This window comes from Mya arenaria, chromosome 8 (assembly GCF_026914265.1).
Source record: "Mya arenaria isolate MELC-2E11 chromosome 8, ASM2691426v1".
NCBI classification, from domain to species: Eukaryota; Metazoa; Mollusca; class Bivalvia; order Myida; family Myidae; genus Mya; species Mya arenaria.
This window is the reverse complement of record NC_069129.1, coordinates 2,615,776-2,634,632: the sequence shown is the minus strand read 5'-3', so window position 1 is coordinate 2,634,632 and position 18,857 is coordinate 2,615,776. Positions and strand designations below refer to the sequence as shown.

The following is an 18,857-nucleotide window of genomic DNA, read 5'->3' as shown; positions in this document are numbered from 1 at the left end:
GTGACTTAGTTGTTGTAAAATATATACGATCAGTCATTATTTACCATTCTGTTATTTTGACATATGACAGGAAATCTATTTTAAATGCACACTGGGGTAGTAATAAAAATTGCCAGATCCTGACTAATATCACCTTGCATGCATTAAAAGTTTATTTCTTGTTCTACATTTATGATAAAGATAGTAACCAATATCACTAGAACCCTAATTAAGTGAATGATGTAATTATCAAATTACATTTTTGTATTTCAATACATTTATGGGAATCATTACGTAAGGATTCACAATCTAATTATTTCGTTTGTTTTATGTTTTACTTGAAAAATATTGTCCAAGATTATACCTTACATGAATGGTTGCCTTTTTGTATATATGAAGTCGATCAGTCAATATAGCGTTGTATTTTGATAAAAACCCAGTTTTATGACTTCATCAGTCCATATCATATTTAAGGCCGGTCCGGACCTTGCCAAAAATGTAATATGAACAGCTGACTTCATACAACTGGTAAGTTGGGCTTGCGTTCTTCACAACGGCAAATGTTTGTTGCAAGTAAATATTATTAACTTTGTGCAATAAAACTTTTTTAAAGTGCTTTAAAGCAACTGTGCACCAGATGATCAATTTGCAAGAAAACTGTCATAAACTCGGTATTATTGTGCACAATGCACTGAAACTTACTAGCTGAAGTACCACATAGTTTACAATTTATTTATGTTTAGCAGTTATTTTGTATTTTACCATTAAAAAAGATTATTTTGTATGTCTATCTAGTAGAATTCATTCCTGATGCTTGATTGGCTAGTTGGTGTTATCACATGATATTACCGAGTTAGGTGTATTGCTTAATTATGTCTCCCTATTAGAGTAAGCTGTAGTAGCTCAGTGGATACGACGCTGGACTGCAATTTTGGCGAAACGGGTTCGCGCCCGGTCTCTAACACATTTGTTTTACATTTTGATACTTTGATACTAAAATTTATTATACAAAGCGTGACACATTCTATTAGATGATTGTCCCAAGCTTTGTTAAAGAAAAAAAAACTTTTTTTGGTGTCAATCTGGTGTACAGTCCCTTTAAATATATTAAATATAAAATGTTCGGAATAATATGAGAAGTATTTACACAGCCCTTCGGGCCATATGGCTATATAAGGACTGGCCAGTGAGCCACCGAAGGTGAATGGGCCTCGGCTAAAGCCTCGGTACATATACACTCTCGGTGGCTGACTGGCTGATCATTATAATGCCATATGACCCTCAGGGGTGTGTAAATATTTTATTATGATACCTCACTTAAAAAACAACAACAAAAAAACGCCTGGGTAATATTTTCACACATCATCCCACACTCTCACCATCTGGAAAATGGTTCCCTTTGATGTTATGAAATGGGCAATACTCTACAATTATGCTGCCATGTTGGAATTTTTATGTGAAAATTAATAACTTAATTTGGCAATGCAACGTTGAAAGACAATAATTATTATACCTTAGCTAGAATATTTAAAATTGGCATTTCGCCACAAAAAGTTGAATTTTACTTAAAGTCTGTATTACCAGAGCACTTTTATTTTCTAGCTAACAACTGTAGCCAAAATGGCAGCAACATTATAATGATGTTTAATTAAATTTTGAACTGTTTCAGTAAAGGACTTTTCACTGTTTTATTTATGTTGTAGACATTTTGTTAAATTTCATGATTTTTTTCTCTTAATTTTCATGTGATGTTTAATCAAATAGATTAAAATTTTACAGATTTTGTTCAGTATAATAAAATATAGACCGGTATTGACTGAGGATGAAAGTACGTATTGTAAACCTTCGAAAAATACTGTCAACCTCGACTTCGCCTTGGTCGACAGTATTAACCTCTGGTTGACAAATATGTACAGTCACCCTTAAAGCTGCACACTCACAGATATAACATTTTGACAACTTAAAACAGGATTTTTAACAAGCCTGAGTGCTGTAAGTTGCGTTTATGATCTGATTGAAACCCACTTTTCAGTCCTCAGGATATATTAACATATAACTAAATTCAGATTTATTTACCTGTAATTAACGGATAAACTTTAATTTGAAATTAAAGGCTTTATACTATGTAGAATCCATTAAATCTTATAGCATTCACCAGTCATTTGATATATATTGGGTATCATTTTGTTGTTGTTTTTTTAAATTCCTTCGTGGCCTAGTTTTTAAGTTGGAGCCTACAGTGCTAGAGGTCAAAGGTTTGAGTATCATACGGGGCTTGTTCTGACATGGCTGGTTCCCGACTAAGCAGATAGTTAATTTGAACCGATTTCCTTTGTGCCAGGTGCCTTGCATATAAGAAAGGGGTAGAGGAAAAGATGTTCACGAATGTAGGTGTCTCATAAGCCCAATGGGCTGGGTATTAACTTAGAGGGCTGACACTATAATAAACAAACACTACCTTTTTACAGGGTATCAATCTTGTTATCAGTAATATGTACGTTCCATAAATGAAAGATTTTGATGATTTAAGAAGTACCGGGTAGTTGAAGGTTAATCACTACAAATATATATTTGTTATACGTTATATATTGTCTTGTGATCATCAATACGTCACTTAATAAATATGTTTGAATCACAGCATGGAAACAATATAGAAGAAGATGGTTCTCAATGTCGGAGTTTTATTTCTGGTTTTTGTATTTTTGCATTGGTAAAAAAAGAAAACAACCTGTTTAAGTCCAATCATTTGTTATTGCTGCTCACAATAACATCAATTGCAATGCATGCATTATCATTATTTTTTTGGTTTCTTCATAGATTGCTTGTACATAATAAATATAGTACAGGCACTGTACCCCTATCAGTTTTTTTTATTAATTTTGTGTCTGCAGGATTCCGGGAGAATCTCATCAGTGGGTAAACCCTTGACGAGTTCATGGAGAGCAGCGTCAACTCGGTCTCCTCTCTCTGTTAATGCAACTGTGTACATTTGATATGTCCCTAAAGGGCGATAAATGTTGAGGTTTCCATGGCGCTGCAGACGACGGTTTAATCAAGGGAGGTAATTGCGTGATAGTTTAATCAAGGGAGGTAGTTGCGTGATAGTTAAAAAAGTAGTTCCATCCGGGCATTTTATCTTCGCCCGTGGGCAAGATAAGTATATCTAGCATGGCTAAATATCTGTATCTACTTATCTGGGTTGGGCGAATGCCTGTTCTTAAAACATGAAATAAAATGGTACGGGTTAGCGGTAATGCATTTATTGAATTGCAAACTCATATGGGAGACATTCATCCACCTCTATGCAATACTTGAGTGTATTCTCATTACTGGAATCAAGCTGATACAGGGAATAAAGATGAAGCATTTGAACCCAGTCATGTACTTTAAGAAAAATAATATGGAATAAGCGTCTAGAGAGCTAATGACTGCTCATTTTGTTTGTCACAAACCAGCGCAATGTCTGATTTAATTGTGGATAATTTTATGAAAGTTCTAGTATGACAGACATAAGGAAATAATTGCTGAAAGTGCAATCTCTTTTCGCAAGTTTGTATGAAACTGCAATAGATTAAAAAAGATACCCAAGTCTAGCCGCAGCTGTGCAGATTCACGTTTATGTATTATTTTCTGATTCTTTATTTAATACAAATGAGTGTCGTTTGCTGTTTTTCATGAAAGCGATCAATTTATCTTCGATTGAACTACTCCCCGGGCAATTTTAAGAACTGTTTCCCTCTCGTGCTATGACGTCATTGGAACTCTCGAATGTTATTTTATTGCTTTATTGTTTTTAACACTTTGTTCAAAATAAATTTTATCAAGTGCTGAAACAGTTATTTCCTTTTTTGTTTAGATAAACGTTTGATCAGATAATAAAACAGTTGTAATTTGAGTTTTTGTTCGGGGGTGACTTTTTAACTGCCAAGATTTCAGATGTCATGCCTTCCATCTCGGGACAAAAGTTTGGAGTGATTGTATACCATTTATATTGTTTCTATTTTAGGAATCATGAAATTGTTTTCAGGTTCAGAAAAGTTATCCCTTTATTGTTTGTTCGGTTAGTTTTGACCGAACATGATATAATAACTGCCCACACACAACGTACGTAACGGATCTCTTTATCGTTTGCAATATAGACAATGTTTTTTTTAAATGAGAATTACTTTCTATGGATGGACGTTTCTCCATAAGGGTAAACATTGGGTCGCCAATAATAAGCTATAGTGAAGGATTTCTGAAGGGCACTTAGTTTTCTATGAGACTAAATCTTTATTAAAACATAAATATACAGGCAAAATTGAACAAAATAATTAAGTGAACGGTTTTAAGCAGGTTCGTGCAAATTATTGAGTACAGTTTCACGTGAAGAATGCCCACAGATGCAATAGTTGCAATTTGGTAAAACATTATCACGCCTTGGGAAGACAGCTGTTTGGCTAGCATGACCTGATGCAGTAGCTAGGACATTAGTACACAAATTGCGGTGTTATTATATGTCCAATTGCCTATAGAAATATTGCTGCCGACGCTGACAGGAAACAAGTTGTGTCTCTTAAAACCGAATACATGATTACGGTAAGAACTATAATGAAACCAACTTACGGTCAAATCGGCCATCCGGACAGCCTACTGATTGATATGGTATTTGCAGCAAAGGGAGCAGATTATCATTGTAAAACGTGAGTGGTAATTCCTTTCTGATTGTCTGTCAATGACTTGGAAATAATAACTATGGAAACGCAATAAAAGGAGGATATAACAGAGAATTACAATTGCTGACAAGAAACACAGAATAGGGTTTATTATGTAATATTTAGCTTTTCCTATCCCCATGGTCAATATGCTATACTGAAATGTACTGACATGTTCATCTATTTTCTACGATGTGTTCAGATACTGCACATAAACAATAATAAGTTAGTACATGTTCAATGTAATGTATCGATCTATCACCGTGCTCTATTTAATATTCAATAAACGCGTTTAAAGCGTAGAACCAAAAGTAGACATAGTATAAACTGAAACGAGATAGATAAAGAGAAGCAAAACAAAGCATAAGCGAAAGAGAGACAAAATTAAATAGAAACGAAACATAGTATAAAACAGAAGCAAAGGCGTAGTAATACTATAAGAACAATAGTAAATACACAAGCAAGACATAGTATAAACAAAAGCAAGAAATAATATAAACTGAAGCGAGACATAGTATAAACAGAAGTAACACATCGTTTAAAACAGAAGCAAATCATGGTAAATACAGAAGCAAGACATAGTATAAACAAACAAAAGCAAAAAATAATATAAACTGAAGCGAGACATAGATTAAACAGAAGCGAGACAATATTATAGTGAAATAGTGAACGTCCGATCCGTGCATTAAAACGATGATCCGTATATATTGTTTCAACAAGATTAAATGAAAACTACAGGGACAAGCGCAGTAGTCGAACATTTACAAAATACCTCTTTAGAGCTAATTGGTATGTTTTGAAGCGTTAAATATTACGTAAGATGGCAGCGAAAACTTAGGGTTTTAAGTACATCTGATTAATTGACTGGTTAATGGTTTGATGTGAAACGAAAAAAAAACGGTTTCAGTGTTGGCTACAGTGTATCCAAATAGTTTGGTTTTAGCTGGTATTACGCAAAGTAAACGACGCCTTAATATATCAAGATTGCCCCATTAAGATGAAAAATGATTCAACTAAACGCTTCGATTTGGTATATTTTGAGTTTTTGTTCTCTTTACCGTTAGTATACCGCTTAAAATCACCTATTATCCGCCTTTTCATTGTTCCATAACCAGAACTCATTTCAGAGAAGAATTTGTCTTCGACTGGAATCCAAAGAATATAAGATGTCTACCTTACATAAGTAATTATATGAAAGACGTGAACTGTTGCAGTAAAATTGTAAAAACTATTTATTTCAAGAACTGACGGCAACGAATGTGAGAATGTGGGTTTAATTAATAGTTTGGCTTTCAAGGATTCAAGCCACGCAGTTTACACAATGGAACGGTTATTCAAACGAGTCATTGAGAAACCTTTCTTGTGAAGACATCTTCACTAGTGTGTACAATTATGGCAGCTGTGTTTTGTACAAAAGTACATGCTTACTCAATGACTAAAAACGTGAACATAGTTCTGGTTAATAGTAATTTCGTGCTAAAAGCTGATAAATGATAAACGCGAACATGTAAATGATCGATACAAACCAGACTACGTTTTTTATAAAAAAAACTAGCGAATTTATATAGGTAATATATGCAGTCATTTAATATATATATATATTGTTTCCTTACATTAAGAAGGGCGAATCTTTGGATATTACAAAGATTGGCAAACTGGCTCACCGTACTCCCGTAAAACTATACTTGCAATGTCGCAACTAATAAATAATAATGTTTATGCGAAAAGCTACAGAAACAAGCTCAGTAGCAAAACGTTTAAACATACACCCGGTTTAATGGCACTGGGTAAACGCCAATGACATAGAACATAAAATCACAAGAAACATGGAAGAACAGCACAAATCTCCACAAGCAGCACAGTGCATACTATATATAAAAACTAGGTATGTTTATCAAGGATTGTTAGGTACCGCCTTGGAACGGTCAGTAAGCCAGACTTTCTATCAAAACGTAAATATGCGACTGGCCGTAAAAATCACCCTATAAACTAGCACGAAATGGTAATTGATTTCCGAATGTATGTCAATGCTCGCGATATAAAAAAGGGAGGAAAGCCACAAAAGCAGAATATTTGCAATAACTTGCCATTACTGTCAATGGACAACAAAAGGCAATTTTGTCCACTAGATATGATGCTTTATGACATATATCTTGTCCCATATCAACCTTTCAATTGCCGTATTGACATTCCCCACAATTTCTTGTTGAGGTCAAATAGTCCAAATGTAACACGTGCCTGAGAGTCTACATAATATCATTTCTTTTTCTCCAATATTAGAGGTTGGATATCTGGACTTCTTTTCGTCTATAGATTGCAGCTCTAGAACGCAGTCTCAAATTCTTCTGAGATACACACAGTTTACTTGTTATTCGACTAGGTTCTTGTGGATTGGATTTTATCCATGGCATATTTTGTTACCGAGCTTGTGCTAATAGCATTGCATCTTATGCCTTGGCACATAATTTTTGAATTGGGCTGGGCAGTTAAGAAACTGGCCGGGCATGTATTAAATACTTTGAATTCTTTAACATTTTATCAAGTCCGTGTCTGTTACTACAAAACGTGATATTTTAATTATTTAAGAAACAAGTGTATGTATTTGTTACCAATTCGAGCCTGATTCAAAATGAAGGAACTGCTCCACTTTTTACACAATTTTATAGTTTTCGAGTCTAGGTATGCGAAGATAATCATGTAATTCACGTTCCACTTTTCCATTGTATAGAATAAACTCTGTTCATGAATTGGTAACTGGTTGATTTCTAGTAAAGATAAGGAGTGGAAAGTACTCTCATTATAATATTGTTAGTACTCTCATTTGTGATAACGAAGTATACTGATTTACCAATGCTTAACCGAACAGACAAAAGCTCGTCGTTAGCTTTTTGTCTAAACACTGAGGCGATTGAAGGGGAAGTCTCGAATCTCTCTCGAATATCTAAATCTTCTTTTGCCACTTGAATATCTTCCAATCCAAGCTTACTGGATACAATTGTGTAATTTGAATAAACAAATAGGAACAGGAACTCCTTGTATTATAAATTATACCCTATTGCCTTGGAAAGCAGTTAATTTGGATTTCCGGATTCATTTGGTTACAATATTGCACGCGCCTGTCAACATAATTAGTGAACTATGGCAGCCTTTGCGTTAAGGGAATTTACGAAAGATATTTTGAACAACCCGGTTTATCTTGGGCTGTAAATCTTCCATACAACGACACATTTACGAGAAAATTGAGGCCGAATACACGTTTAATGACAAGCTTTGATAGAAGTGCTATGGGTTTTTTTCCAGAAACTTTTTTGTAGAACTGGAAATAATAAAAATCTTTTTAGGCACACTTAGGCATGTTCACACAGAAGCAGTGCCTTAATATTTCGACGTTAATTTATCTTGATTAAACCGTTGTACTTAGGCACTCGCAATTGTATTTTTTACATACTTTCATTTGAACAAAACATTGCTTACTGGTTTTTTTGTTCTATTTCATTACATATTTTGGCGATGAAGAAAGCCAAATAAACAACCTACGATGATTTGTATTGGGTAGTCTTTGCTTTAGAATTATTGAAACAATAGAAACTACAGAAAAAGTTAACAATTTAGCCAATAATAACATATCTGTGGATCGTCCTTATGCATGAATTTACGCTCGTGCACATTGATAAGGTTTCAGTGCTTCGAACATATGTTTGCATATAAAGCAGCTTATACATCAATAGTACTAAATTGAGTTTGAAGGACAAAAACACAAACTCTTAAAGAAACATGGTTCCTTTTTTGGTGGTGCGTATATTGTCTCTAAGCGTTGATTGTCATATTTTGTGTTTGATATGGTTTTGATATTGGTTACGTTTAAGGCTCTTTGTAGTTTCAATGGATTAATCAATATTCAAATACAAACACGTGACGTAAGTCTTTCATAGCCGTGTGGGTGCTTTTAGAACTAAGCAAATCTTTCGGCGGAAAGTTAAAACCTACAGAAGGACCTTAAAAAGGTCAGCAAATCATTTTTGATGTATCTCATACCACAGTGAATTGGATGATATCAGTTTATAGACACGGATAAAGAAGTGCTTGCTCGTAGACTGAACAGTTTTTTTAACAAACACTAATATGTATGCATATCGTCATAGAGAAATATAAGCGTAATATGAGAACATATAAAGAAAAAACAGTCAACTCGTGAAATCGGGGTCACTGACCGTTTGTACGTGTAAATGTAGTGTTTGTACGTGTTTATGTGGTGTTTGTACGTGTATATGTGATGTTTGTACGTGTTTATGTGGTGTTTGTACGGATCAATGTGGTGTTAATACGTGTATATGTGGTGTTTGTACGTGTATATGTGGTGTTTGTACGTGTATATGTGGTGTTTGTACGTGTATATGTGGTGTTTGTACGTGCATATGTGGTGTTTGTACGTGTATATGTGGTGTTTGTACGGATCAATGTGGTGTTTGTACGTGTATATGTAGTTTTCGTTCGTGCATATATGGTTTTTGTACGTGTATATGTGGTGTTTGTACGTTTATATGTGGTGTTTGTACGTTTATATGTGGTGTTTGTTCGTGTCTTTGTGGTATTTGTACGTTTCTATGTGGTGATTAAACGTGTATATGTGGTGTTTGTACGTGCATATGTGGTGTTTGTACGTGTATATGTGGTGTTTGTACGTGTCTATGTGGTGTTTGTACGTGTCTATGTGGTGTTTGTACCTTTAATATGTGGTGTGTGTACGTGTCTATGTGGTGTTTGTACGTTTATATGTGGTGTTTGTACGTTTATATGTGGTGTTTGTACGTGTATATGTGGTGTTTGTCTCTGTATATGTCGTGTTTATACGAGTCTATATGGTATTTGTACGTGTATATGTTGTATTTGTACGTGTATTTGTGGTGTTTGTATATGTATATGTGGTGTTTGTACGTGCATATGTGGTGTTTGAACGTTTGCGTCTATATTTCAGTGTCTTTTGGCCCTTAAAAAGGTTTAATATTTGAAAATTTGACAACTTGACTTGTCCTTGTAGTTTGTATTATTTTATGAATGAATTATTGTTTTGAAATATCATTCACTGGTCATATTATTATAAAGCGATATTTATTCTCTAGTTTTACACACAGTAAATTCTTCAGCTATTTCAATATGTCGTGGTTAATATTTTATATTTAGACGGGTAGTGACATGCAGTAGACGTTAAGCTTAATACAACAAAGTTTTAAGCTCGAACATACAATGTTTGTATTAGCGCTGGGAGAGAATAAATAGTAATGGACTCAAGGCTCACCTGTAATGTCACCCATATCAAAGCACTGCAAGTTCTAAATAGTGGCTGACAAATGGTTAACCTAGAGCGGACCTATATCAGACACCACATCAATTGCGAATGATTAAGTCTCTTGAGAAAGGGACAGGATATAACAATATATTGTCACCTATAATTGATTCATTTCCTCGAAGAAACTACCGACAGATGGCCCGCAATCCTCTGATATAAAATACTTCTATGTATTAATCATTCAGTTTCAGCATACAATTCGATTCCGCAAAGGCACACAATGTCCAAACACCAACAATTGCATGGAAACCATAGGTCAAAATAGTTCCAAATGACTGTCATGTCATTTGGAAAACTGTTAAGCTAGTAAAAGAAGGTTCATGGTACTAGGGAAGCAAACAAGACTTCCATTTCCATCTCAGGAAATATAACTCAAACATCTTAAAATGTCTTTAGTGGTTGGTCCAAGATGTTCACTGAATTGTGCATGTTAAGACCGTGCATTAGTGATTAAGACCGTACAGATATTATTTCCAGATTTAAGTTATATGAAAAGTAGCATCATTTTTTTCAAACATCCAGTGCACCAATACAAAGTGGTAAATAATATAAGTGGTTTGTGAAAAAAGCCTAGTATTCTAATATATATTCCTCTAATTATTTCAGATAAGGAAAACATATCAAAGAAATATATGACCTAAAATATACCGTTTGCTTGCAACGATACAGAGAAAAAGAAGAATGACGAAATTAATGTCTTTCAGATATAGGTGACTTGTCCATATACAGTATCACCACCATGATGAAAAACCTCTACTTTCTTCCAATATCGTTACAATAAAAAGCGAGCTTTATCTTAAGTCCCCCTCCTATCCAAGTCTCGTGTAACAAATGTTATATCCCTTATCAGACGGAAATAATGATATTGTCTGTCTAATTAATCTATGGCTTAGTCCCTCATGGATACAATAAAGTGACACTTACTTTGGAAAGGACCTTTACATGGAGCAAGAATGCAATTACTTGAAGCTTTAACATTTAAAAGGTCATCGCAACCGCTTCATTCGTCCATTCGTCATCCAGTGACGAATCCATTAGGTAAGGAATGCCTGAATTAAATTGCAATCATATCGCAAACTACAGTCGTTGCTCGACAGCAAAGGGACAGTAGAGATTTGACAACGGCGAAACAAAAAGGAGATATTTAAGAAAACAGCTTTTTCGCTATTAGTATGTTCTTTGAATAGTGTTGGCTATGACGTCATTTGAAACATGTATTATTATTCTTAATACACATATTTTTGTGTTAGTTCAATCATCCTTTTCCTATGACAGTGAGTGTAGGAAAAGAACACGAAATGAAGATTCAACGTAAATATTGTCATTGCCTCATTTCCAGGACATGTGAATCGTTCATCTGGAAACAGGCTTAGGTTTTATTTCAAATTTCTGTGAGCTAATCTTGAATATTGTGACGATACTTGTATACATGGTTTATTTATAACGATTCAAAACATGGAAATAACCAATTCTATTAAAACAGTTTGTAAATTTGTACAAATGAGGTTCAATGGATACTCATACGTTTTGAAAATTGGTCAATGTTTTAGGAGAGGACAGCGAAACAGATGTTTACTCGGGGTTCGAGCTAGCAAAAGGATATCCATCCGCATTTTATTAATAAATATGTTCGAATTAAAATACAAGCCCAAACACAACCTGCCTCAACTTCAACCGAATGAAGTGAAACATAACGAAAATCAATTCTTTAAACAATATTTTCGATTTTAAATTACAAGCCCACTCAGAACCTGCCTTAACTCCAACCAAATAAAGTGTAACGTAAAAGGAAATGATTTAAACAGATTCATTCACTATCTGAATGAGAACGAATATATTAATGACAAAAATACCAACTCGTTATAGTGTTTATAAAGTCTCGGAAATATTGCACAAACCAGGAGGTCAAAATGCAATAAAAAGTGAAAGGAAATCAGCACACAAATAAATAAAAAAGTAATCATCTTGGATATTACTTAACCTGTCTTCATAATGATTCACATGTGTGTGTGCGGTCAGTGTTTAAGATATTGCCTTCAAACTTCATATACAAATAGATTTAAAGATATTCTGAACAGATTATAGATAATCCCGGCTAAATAAACAAAGCGAGTCCAAATTGAAAAGAGTTAGAGCAAATTTTTTTAAAGGTGTTAGCAGGAACTATAGTAGTAAACCTAATATAGAAAAGATTAAAAAAAACTGTTTATGAAGGAAATGAACATACTTGTAAAACGTGATACATGTAAAACATACACGTAGGGTGGAAACCCTCACTCCAGGTTTCACGCCAACAGAACCTAGTTACATGATAACATAATCATAACATAAACATAACCATGTTAATAGAAAACAACTATTAGAAAGTGATTCATTAACGTAAATGGAGCCTTAGTTTTATCTTCTATAACCCTATATGTTGAACTAGGAGGTAATGTCTTGATCTCTTGCACACTTGTCGGTGGGGAAAAGTGAACTGAACAAATGTACAAATGTACAGAGATTTGTTTTGGTGGAAAAAATACCAGATTAAATGCAGAATCGTTCACAAAGAGTGATGATAAAAAGGCCATTGGTTATTTAAAAATCGACAAGAAATATATGTCATAAAACAAGATCACACCAGTGGCTGTCAACAATGCATACCACAAGTTGCTGCATATTACTTTCAGGTTCTTGCAATCTTCTTGACAACAGTGGAAAATAGGTCTGCAAGAAACATGTGTTTACTATTGATAAAACTGAGTCTTTGTCGACGAAAATGTCAATGTATTGTGCACGATTCATTGCTGTAAGGATACTCCCTTCAGTCATCAATTTTCGGATGTCATACAGGTTGATAGACATGTCTGATTCACGAAACCGATCTGAGCATCTCCAGCTGCAATGTTAAGAAACGACCACTGATGCACTCCTTGGAACTACCAATTTGAAAAAAAGTAATCGTGAGATTGTTGATAAGTGTTTCACTTTTAACGGAACTCCCTCATAGTTTGTTTTGGCGATATTTTTTTCAAACTTTGTTCTAAATCACGTATTTAAATCATTTAAATATGCTTACACCAAACAGCAACTGACAGAAACAATTGTCCATCGAACAGCTTTGGTAACTTTTAAGACGGAATTTGATCACTATTTATGCTCTCCGACAAATAAGGCATTTTCAAGTAATTGAAGAAATGAATCTTATGATAAAAAAATCAAACTTCATGGACAGAAGGGAGAAAGGTAAGTATAAACCTTTTGAGGCACGAGTTAAGAGCCCGAACAACACTGAACGAGAAGCGAAAGTGTACGGGCGTACTATGAGACATGTTTGACAGGTAACATTCGTTACAAGCACTTTGTTCACACAACACATGCATATTTATATGGCTGACCTTATCAAGAGTGCGTGAATCCTTTTAGGCATCGTGCATTGTTGATTTTTACCCACTCTAGATTATCTATCAGCATTTTAGTCAATATTTCTTTACAACTTTCATGTCATCAGATTGAAAATAAGTCGATATTGTATCTCGTAAGCGTTTAGACAATTTAAGTAAGTGTACATATATGGCTTTCCAGCCGTTTTGGTTTCTTATGTACCGAACAGAAATAATAATAAAGCTAAAATGTCAAAATAACCGTTATCCAAATGATATTAACTGAAAAGATATAGATATACTAGCCTTACCTTTATAAATTAATGTACGGAATACTACGTAACTTTGGTTTCCTCGATCTCGTAAAATTATACAGAACTCGTTTTAAGTTAATTAAAGACAAACACCTACGTTGCTGCATCTTGTTATGGGCGATTGTACAACAATTATACACGATGAAAATATTGAAATATAGATATATTTCAACGACTTTATTATGCACACGCTTAAGTATTGAATAAACTGCCAATGAATAAGTCACAACCATTTACGATCCATGACAGCAACAGACATTTATTTGGAATGAATTGTTTTGCCTGCTCGTTGATATACATTGCTGCCCTGTTTAATAACAATAACATCAAGGATTCGAAGACCATCTGATGTTGCGGCTACCGCCTAACGGTTACGATCGATAACAAGAAAGCGCACAGGTAGAATGGGAATTTCGTTATACAAAATTCTAGTTATTTTTGTAGTTTTCTGCTACCAATGATTTACTGACATCGTAAACGAATGAAGAAATAAATCGTTGACATGTAGACACGTTACCATATAACCGATTGTTAATTTGGTCTGGCTCTGGAACATGTCAGTGAACTGTCTTGAATTCGTGGACGATATTCTAGTCATCTCCCTCGTTTGTAAGTGAACTGTTACTTGAATTCGTGGACGATATTCATGTCATGTCCTTCGTTTGTAAGTGAACTGTTACTTGAATTCGTGGACGATATTCAAGTCATGTCCCTCGTTTGTAAGTGAACTGTTACTTGAATTCGTGGACGATATTCAAGTCATGTCCCTCGTTTGTAAGTGAACTGTTACTTGAATTCGTGGACGATATTCAAGTCATGTCCCTCGTTTGTAAGTGAACTGTTACTTTAATTCGTGGACGATATTCAAGTCATGTACCTCCTTTGTAAGTGAACTGTTACTTGAATTCGTGGACGATATTCAAATCATGTCCCTCATTTGTAAGTGAACTGTTTCTTTGATTCGTGGACGATATTCAAGTTATGTCCCTCTTTTGTAAGTGAACTGTTACTTTAATTCGTCGACGATAATCAAGTCTTGTCCCTCGTTTGTAAGTGAATTGTTACTTGAATTCGTGGACGATATTCAAGTCATGTCCCTCGTTTGTAAGTGAACTGTTACTTGAATTCCTGGACGATATTCAAGTCATGTCCCTCGTTTGTTAGTGAACTGTTACTTGAATTCGTGGACGATATTCAAGTCATGTCCCTCGTTTGTTAGTGAACTGTTACTTGAATTCGTGGACGATAATCAAGTCATGTCCCTCGTTTGTTAAGTGAACTGTTACTTGAATTCGTCGACGATATTCAAGTCATGTCCCCCGTTTTAAGGGTCTCCTGAATCAACGAACCAATTAATCTACACAGTTTGAAGGCTTGTCTTAAGTGATTGATAAATGGAGATAAATTGCCTCTTAAAGGAATCCTGGAAAATGAAAACAATTTAAGTTGAATAAATCGCACACTTAATAGCTTCTCTTCCTGATATGTTACAATGAAAATACTGATCACGACAAATATTTTTCCCCTGTGTCATTTTTTTAGGCTGCTTTTATTAATGAAAAAACAATCCGTTGAAGGTAATTTGACAAGGGTTGACAAGTTGCCATTCTGAATATCAACGTTGCATAAACAATCGTGTTTTAAATCGTTATAACTCAGATAATAATGTCGACAAGTATGTGGAATAAAAGGAAAAGTAATTGTTTTACGATAGAAACTACAGGGAGAAGCAAAATGGTCAAACACAAATCGTGAATGAAAAGAATCAGTGGGCAAAGTAATCAGGACGATAAACAAGAGACACGCATGTTTTTTTCTCAGAATCAAGGGTATATTTAGAAACAAATTGCTTTAAAGAATTCATAATCACGCTGCAACGCGTTTTCCGTGGTATAAAGGAGACTGCGATTAAATACTTTTACATATTGCTACATCATCCAGGTACTGTGTACAAGTTTTAAACATGCAGTTACATGTAGTCATACAGGATAATGATAAAACTTATGGTCTACGCCATACAACCTTAATACAGTACGGTAGAAAAAATGATTCAACCCTTTTATACGAGAGTTGATGAGCCAACCGTTAAGAGAAAAAGATATTCTGCAATCGACTTCGTAGATTAAACCTCACCTTTTTTCGTTGTCTTATAACTGGTGGCCGGTTTTCTACTTTGTTATTATGTACTATATCTTTAATATGGTTTTTATTGAGGTATTATTCTTTAAATGCATATTTTAATATAATATGCCTGTTTACATGTTTTATTCGCAATAACATTTGATATCAATAATTGACATTTCAATATCCGTTAGAAGACTAGTTGTTATGCAAGGCACATTGCTATCACCGAGATTATCAGGCTTATACTGCCAACCAAAGATGACCCAGTATTACACTTGTCGCCGTTACAGATACAGATTTCTCCATAGGACTTCCCGACTTTTCCAGCCAGGCAGGTGGCGCTTTCGGCTCCGAACGCCATGCCTTCGAACAGGGTCAAACAGCCGCGATTTACATCTGCAAGAAACGTGTTTATATTGTAATACCGAATCTTTGAAAAAAATGAAAACAATAATTACCTAATTACAAAATGGTAATCTTAAATAAGGTAAGACATTCATATACGTGCGATTTCTACAAATATCGCGAACTCAAATTGTTAATCTTATGTTAACAAAGAATAACAACTAGAGAGTCAAATAGCTTATACACGTTCATAGAACCTCTTTGAAAGCACCCGAGCAAGACCAAAGAAAACACAGAACTCTATGCAAACACATTACACAACCTTCGAAATGCCGTTATAGAAAATGCTGGAGTTACCACTTTGCAAGGTCAGTGAAAACTATGTAAAAACTAGTTGGTAAGCGGTCAATCAATAGCTCAAATCGTAACGGCGACCAAGAAAAGCCTGCGGAGAGGCGAAATTAAGGTTATGAATTTTCGGTTAAGTTTCTCTTATGTGTTTTATTTATTATTTAAAACATTTTTTAAAACTCGAACAATACACATTAAAGATAAAGTTTACATTGTACCAATACACACTGTTGATCAAAAAGGTGAGTAATTCATTGTTGTTCATTTAAAGAAGCTCTAATTGCATTAAATATCTATTTTAAATATTGAGCAACATATTTGAAAACCATAATTTAGTTCAATTTATTATCCAAAAAGTGTGTTTAATATAAAAAGACAATAACACACTCATCTAGTTCGTCTATACGATGTTTGATAATTGAAAAAGTGTTAACACGAACTCAAGTATAAACCTAGACAGTCTTTTGGATATATTGATACTAGTAAATTTTCAATAAACGTAATACTAGTAATAGTTTCATAATATTAAATAGGCGTGCCTGAGAAATGTTTTCGCGATTTAGAATTTTCAGAGTCAAAGAAGATGTACAATACTTTTGAACTGATGTTTAAACGTAACTTTATTTGTGAATCAATTAATGTCTGACTTTCATGTCCATCGTCATTTTCCCCATGCATTTTGAAACAACTTCCTGAACAACGGACGGTATGTATCTTATCAATCGGAGTATCTTTGCAGTTGACGCATTTGTAGCAGGTGTCGGATCCCACAGCATCAGCACCTTCAATTAGGATAAATAATGTATATACCGTTATGTCTGATGTTTAAATTCCTACTCAGCTACAAATACTTTAGAGTAATCGGATATGGTCACTTTTAAATTGACACAGGATTCACTCGTGTATATAAAAACGTATATATTCCACTTTTGACCACTGAATATATTTATTTTTATACTACAACTGTTATATAGTCATGTGGTGGTCTTAGTTGCTGCCATTTACTTCATCCATAGTGTAGTTTTATACGTGTCTGTCCTTCAGTGTCATTTAATAGGACGTTAATTTAGAGTTTGTCAAGAATGTTGTTGTTTAGGGTGGCGAATAGCAATAACAGTGCTGTCTATGGACTGATATATATTTCATTTTTGAAAATGCTTCTGGAGAATCGCTAATTCAGAATGCACTTGTATGTGTAAGATATAAGACATATAAGGTGTTTTTTTTAGAAAATGACTCGATAACAATAACATTAAAAACAAAAACAAAGGGACTTACTTGAAAGAACTATGCCTCCAAGAATGACGAATAACAGGTGTTTCAAATTCGACATGATCACACACATACGATTAGTATTGAACGTTTGTTTTAACTTTAGGTAAAGTAATGAATGATGAAATTCAATTGCTAAACAATCCTGATGAGAGCCGGACATAAACACTAAACTCGTCATTGAACAAAAGGTCTCGTAATTGTCTTTATTGTATCTTGTTACTGTCATATCCGGTATCTTAATGCGTATCCGTTTTTACGGATTTTAATTGATAAATTGATAAAAAGTAATGAGTGTTAGCTCTCGTTATCCGCCTCGACCGGATAAATACGTTTCGTTCTCTCTCACTGTATTAATGCGGTAACACAATTTTATATATATATTCCATACTTATATATCTCTCGGCAAAAGTTAGTAATGATGATGATGATGATGATGATGATGATGATGACTATAAAAACAACTTTTCAGCATATATATGCTATATAATATGTACACATTGAGACTTGTTTACACCCGACATAGCTGAACACTTTTGTTTTAAATGTTTGAAATAGTCAGTTTTATGATCGACAAGTTCTGGGCTCAGAGAATGAATACACTTGATCACGCATGCAAATTCTCATCAATACACCTATATTAAAAGAACAATGTAGTATTTGTATCACATATGAATTAAGAATTTTGTTATTTAATAGATTTGATAGTATTTCAATAGCGTAGACAAAATCAAAGCGCCATGCGCTGAAAGACTATCTGCAGGCAAATATGTGAGAGTTGCAAATTTTATTTAAACAATGGGAAATGGGTGAAGGGCACATAGATAAAGTGAAAACTGTGCCGAGGGTTAAGAGAGCTTGTGCCCAGATTGGGCGCGGTAACAAACATATCTATACAGTATCTATGTTATGGCGTCTGGTGTCATTTTGTATATGTAAACGTCACTTGTTCACTTGTTAAACGTCGTAGCCCTCCATCCTCATGTATGTCATGTTACAATGCATGCCCCTTTCAATCGTTTCTAAAGGTTTTTCGTTGCTTTGATTAAATATCATACGATAGGAA

At 34.4% G+C, this 18,857-nt stretch overlaps 1 protein-coding gene across 2 annotated transcripts; it reads right to left on the bottom strand.

Moving 5' to 3' along the window:
- Window positions 1-15,949: 15,949 nt before the first annotated feature.
- On the bottom strand, window positions 15,950-17,902 carry LOC128242137 (uncharacterized). Of its 2 annotated transcripts, none has more exons than XM_052959193.1 (3): window positions 17,798-17,902; window positions 17,139-17,301; window positions 15,950-16,219 (listed from the first exon to the last, which is right to left on the bottom strand). In XM_052959193.1, exons 1-3 carry the CDS (start codon window positions 17,862-17,864, stop codon window positions 16,108-16,110), a joined length of 342 nt encoding a protein of 113 aa, XP_052815153.1. In that variant the 5' UTR covers window positions 17,865-17,902; the 3' UTR covers window positions 15,950-16,107. The 2 variants fall into 2 exon arrangements, with proteins under 2 accessions (XP_052815153.1, XP_052815152.1); XM_052959192.1 differs by having other exon boundaries at window positions 17,167-17,301.
- Between the last annotated feature and the right edge of the window lie 955 nt (window positions 17,903-18,857).

Bases quoted from the DNA above. Each gene is read 5' to 3' on its own strand.
- LOC128242137 (XM_052959192.1), bottom strand. From the start codon at position 17,864: ATGTGTGTGATCATGTCGAATTTGAAACACCTGTTATTCGTCATTCTT. The intron at 17,302-17,797 runs GTAAGTCCCTTT...TCCTAATTGAAG, and splicing joins TGGAGGCATAGTTCTTTCAA to GTGCTGATGCTGTGGGATCC. The intron at 16,220-17,166 runs GTCAGACATTAA...CGTTTCTTGCAG, and splicing joins AAATGACGATGGACATGAAA to ATGTAAATCGCGGCTGTTTG.